General features: G+C 49.4%; 1 protein-coding gene across 1 annotated transcript in view; it reads right to left on the bottom strand.

The window, feature by feature from the left end:
• CRYGN (crystallin, gamma N) overlaps nt 1-177 on the bottom strand; it is a 2,473-nt gene extending 2,296 nt beyond the window's left edge. Inside the window, 1 exon segment of the mRNA XM_010083718.1 lies at nt 154-177. Coding sequence (XP_010082020.1) covers nt 154-174 — 21 coding nt within the window. The 5' untranslated portion in view covers nt 175-177.
• Nucleotides 178-4,889: the final 4,712 nt, after the last annotated feature.

Genomic DNA, 4,889 nt, shown 5'->3' with positions numbered 1-4,889 from the left:
GTACCCTCCCCGACCCTGCCACCAAATTTACTCTTGGTATCGCCGCTCACGTCGCATCCTCTGGGATATTATCCTAACCTACTTCTTCAACCCAGAGGATGCTCGGGCTCTCCAGCCCCAGGCTGAAAGGGAAGCGGTTGGGTCGTTACTTACTTTTCCCGAGTATTGAGACATTTTCTGCTGGCTGCTAGCCAAGACCAAAAGCAGGAGCCAAACCGAAACCGCAATGGACAGGAACGCTGGACACCCCGCTATATAGCAGCTGGAGCGGGGTGGGAGGAGACGGGGCTGGTGTCGCGAGGGGTTTTTAACAAAGCAGCGGGAAGGGGGGCTTTACACTTTCCTGCTTCGTAGGCAGAACCGCGGGTAACGGGGCCTGCTGAGTCTGGGGTTTTGATTTTGGGCAGATGATCTGACAAAAGATTTGCTTGGCAGGGCTTTGGTCGATTAGCGGTGCACATTTACCACTCCTTTTTGAAGGGTGCCTTTTTTTTTTTTCTTTTTTCCACGTTTTTCCTTCTTATTTCTTCCCCCTTCCCCTATTTTTCCTTTCTTCTTTTCTCTCCTTTTTTCTCATGTTGTCTTTTTTTTCTTAAACAGACAACAAGTAAATAAGGAAACAGCAGCATCTCTTAGCACAGCGCACAGTTTCTCCATTTTGGGTTTTCTTCCCTTTACTATAAGGCTGCTGCTCTTTCCCAGCTTCTTCTCACCTATTGCAGTGTGTCAGCCAAAAGCAAGCGTCCTTGGAAGACTCCTCGCCAATAATACTTTGCACTCCATCCATCAAAGCAATTATTTCCCCTCCAATCTTCAAACCTCTTTAAATGGCATCTCCGAAAGCCAAGGACCTAATCCCCTCCAAAGTGCAAAAGTTGGGCTCGCAAACCCACCAACGTTATTCACGAGTGTTGTTTTTATGAATCTTTTGCTCTTTCAGCACTGAAGCACTAGACACAGATATAAGTCCGGTGTAGAAGGATTTTTAAGCCATACCACTGACCATAAAACAATATTTCCCCTATAGCTGCAGTTATGGCTTCAGTCTGGCATCGCAAATACCAGCGCGAGGAAAAGCTGCTTCATGTGCCCCTCTTTTGTGTTGTAAGAGCATCCAGAGACTTTGACCGTCTTATTCTCAGGACAAACAGCAAGGGAAAGCCCCAGCCCATAAACCCTGTCAGGTTATAGTAATGAGTCAGGCGAGGAAAAGGTGAAGGCAAATGCATGGGGGTGGCCCATGGACCAGATCACCATGCTGAAAGGACTTTTGTCTTTTATGCTATTTAATAGCTGGGGAAGAGACTTCACACCCAGCTCCTGCTCATCAAATCCTCCTCTTCATCACCCATGGGGCCCCCATCGCCTCCTCCCTGCTGCCGCCGCTCCGCTCCCCAGACCGTCAGGCATACAGTTCAAATCCAAACCCTAAAACCTCATTTCTTGGCAGGTCGCTCCCGTCCACACACGTGCCCGCCGCCTCACTTGGCAACCCCGCTCTGGTGCCTTTGTTCACCGCTTCGTTTCAAGATTAAAGACCATTTGGGAAGAAAGGATGTCATTACTAAGGCTTAAACGTACACCGCCCTTTCAATTAAGATGTAAAAGTTAATAAGCGCGTGTGCGCGCACACGTAGGCTGAGCTGGAAGACGTCGCGTTGACGGGGATGCGCTGGAGGAGGAAGGAGGGACGTTGCGTTTGGAGAAGAAACGCATCCTTCAGCTGACGCACGTAAACCTACCCCAGCATCATAGAAACACTGTTTACATTTATGAGTTCTGATGGGAGGCAGGAAATAGTGAAGAAAAGCCTCATTTAATTAAAAAAACAAACAAAAAACCCCCCAAAACCCAAAACAAAACCAAAACCTCCCCAAATCCTCACTGAAATGCTAGCGTTATTTTCTAGGTGCTAAATTAGTCACCAGATGGTGGGAGAAACAGTACCAGTGCATGGAAAGTCCCACTTGGAAGAGCAGCAGCCATGGTGGGGGACATTAGCAGTGTCCCCAAAACCAGCTCTTCCCTGTGGCCAGGCACTTGGTGCCCTGAGAGGGAAGGAGGAGACCTGTCCCTCTTCTGAGTCATGGCTGGGGCACCAGGGTGAGGAGGTGGCACCGGGACCCAACTCTCCCATCCATTGGGGTCGGAATGGCCCACACGCTCTTTGCGTTGGCCATGAGCCATTTGGTGCCTGGAGAGGAAGACCCATGGCATCCATGACAAACTGGCCCTAAAGTACCCAGTAAAGCAAATATTATCACAGGAGGTTTTTATGGAACCACAAAAACGTGGTTTCCTCCAGCTCTGTCTCATGATGGGATTTTCCTCTTTCTCCTAAGGTACAAGCTTTAATTAAATGTGCAGGAACTTGATGTATTTGAGACTTGTGCCTGGCTGTTAGATTTGTGAGAAGTTGTCCAACAGGTTCAAAAGCTATTTTAGGAGCGATAGAAAGAGGGTGCGACAATTTTCTTCTCATTTATTTGAGAAACCACGTTAAAGATGAAAAAACAAAGGACCCATCTCTAGAAAAAAAAACGATGGGAAAAAAAGAATATTGAAGGATGGCAAATGATAATTGCTGGACAAATCCCCTTAGTTCCTTGCAAAGGAGGGAAAGGACGCCAATGGAAGAGGGAAAAGAGCAGCCTAAGGAGCTGGTGGCCTTTCAGGGAGGAGATGCTGGGGCAGCCCTTGCCTCCTACTCATGCCCAGGTGCAGGATCACTTCCAACCACGGTGCCTCGCACTAACCGGACCATGGGCAGCCTTCCTCCACTACGGTGAGAAAACTGAACACCTCGACCACACGAGATAGCTGAGACTGGCTTGAAATCTCAAGTCCACTGTAACCCTGTAGTTAATGTCCACAACAAAACCGGGGTGGGAAGAACTCAATGCCAACGGACACCATCGGTGCCAACGCCGGTCACAGAGATACAGACCCAGCTGTGCTAGAAACCAGAACCAACCATCCAGGACAAAACCACCCTCCCTGGAGGACAGAAACACCCCGCCTGGATCAACGTGGTGGCTCCTGGCCATCACCCCGCTCTCCTCCCTGCGTCCCACCTACACACAGGATCCGGGCACAGCTCTTGTCCTTTCAGAAAGTGATTGACATTGCATGCCACAGGGCTGCACACAAGCCCAGGCTGGGTAATCTTCAAAACACAGCCGTGAGATGCCACCACCTCTTTCCATGGGGTGTTACATAGGACTTATGGGGGTGATTTTTCCGCGCAGCTCAGCAGACACCGGCCACGGCACGTGTCCAGCCCAGCGATACGCCTCGCAGTGATCTGCACTGTTAGGTGGTGCTGGCAGAAGGATGCTGCTGAATGACCTGAGTCAAGGTAGGAAAACACCAAACTTGCTCCTTCTCTGACACACAGATTTCACGAGAGCAGGGCGTGACTCCTGGAGCTGAACCTCTGGGAGGGACCTTGCTAATGCTACCAGGAACATTATTTCTTAGGAAAAGCTGAGCCGGATTAGCATTCTGCTCAGAGGTATCTACCACGGCCAGTACAACCCCACACAAATAATAATTAAGCGAGCGACAGCCAAGGAGTTGCAGCGTGTCCTCTCAAAGGGCCACGTGTCAGCTTCTGGAGGAGCTTTGAGTATTTGCAAAGCAGCGTAAGACCCGGGACAGGAAACATCCGTATCTGAGTGCCTTCAAAACACCATCTTGCTTTTGAAAGCTCACAGATCTCTTCACATACCTCAGTAGGAGATACTTGCAGCTCATGAGATATGGAACAACCATGGGTCTAGCTCCTTCCCACGGAAAAGTTTTTGGCTCGTTGCTGAAAAGGAGGAGCACATCTTGTGGGCCACTTCAGAACACCAACAGACCTCAGAGTGAGAAGCCATCCTTATAACCCAAGGGAGAGTTTCTATATCAAATCCACGTTGCTCGATTAAGACCCAGCCCACCTCACACCAGTTGCCAAAGTGCCAGTATCTGCTGGTGACAAATCCGTTCCCCGTGCCTGGGTGCCCCACATGCTGCCACCCAGAGCTGCTGGGGAGGCTGGTTACACCAGCTGCAGAACATCTCTGCAAACCATTCAAGCAGAGAAAGGATCTTCCAACCCATGCCTTCGCTGGCAGAATACATCACCTGTTACTGGAAATGGGAATCAGCTGCCAGGCGATGGTTTGGGGTTTAACACATTGTCTTCACCACGGACGCACCAAGACACAGAGTCTCTGCAATATCTCCACCAAAGGCGGGTCACCCTGACCCACCACCTAGCCCACGCCACACAACACCTCACGTTGTCCCATGTGGAGTACAGATTCGAAAAAACCTTGTGCCTGAGCAAAATGTCACAGAATGACAGCTCAGGTCTGGCCAGGTTCCCACTAGGAAAAGTAGCTCCTCACCTTGAAGCTGGGAGCAGCTGGCCAGGTTTAGCCAAAAATTTATTAGCAGCATTACAGAGACGGATATTGGAAAAAAAAACTGCAAAAGTTTTCAGTCGTGTTCTGTCTAGGGATCAGCATTAGTGGAGATCATTGCACACCTCAGTAAGCATCTGAGAGGGGACTTGGATTTCATTTCAGAAAACATCAGGATGCCTGGGTTCGTGGGTGAAATCCTTTCAGTTTTCAGCTTATTTCCAAAGAAGAAAGGTTCCAGTAGGGAAACAAGACACTTCAAAGGAAAAGCTGGATGGACACCCATCACCCAGACCTAGCTGAGCCACGTTTCTGCTGTGCCCATAACGAGTCGAAGGCATCTGTGCACAAGTTCTCACTCCTCCTCCCCAGCTGTCAAAGGGGAGTAATTTTGACCTTATTAGATGGGGTTGTGAAGATTAGTCAGTATTAGCAAAATACTCTGCAGATGAGTGGTACTGATTACATAAGGACTAA

Source organism: Pterocles gutturalis, unplaced genomic scaffold, assembly GCF_000699245.1.
Source record: "Pterocles gutturalis isolate BGI_N339 unplaced genomic scaffold, ASM69924v1 scaffold5565, whole genome shotgun sequence".
Classification (NCBI taxonomy): Eukaryota; Metazoa; Chordata; class Aves; order Pterocliformes; family Pteroclidae; genus Pterocles; species Pterocles gutturalis.
The sequence above is the reverse complement of the archived record's forward strand: the minus strand, read 5'-3'. Positions and strand labels throughout refer to the sequence as shown.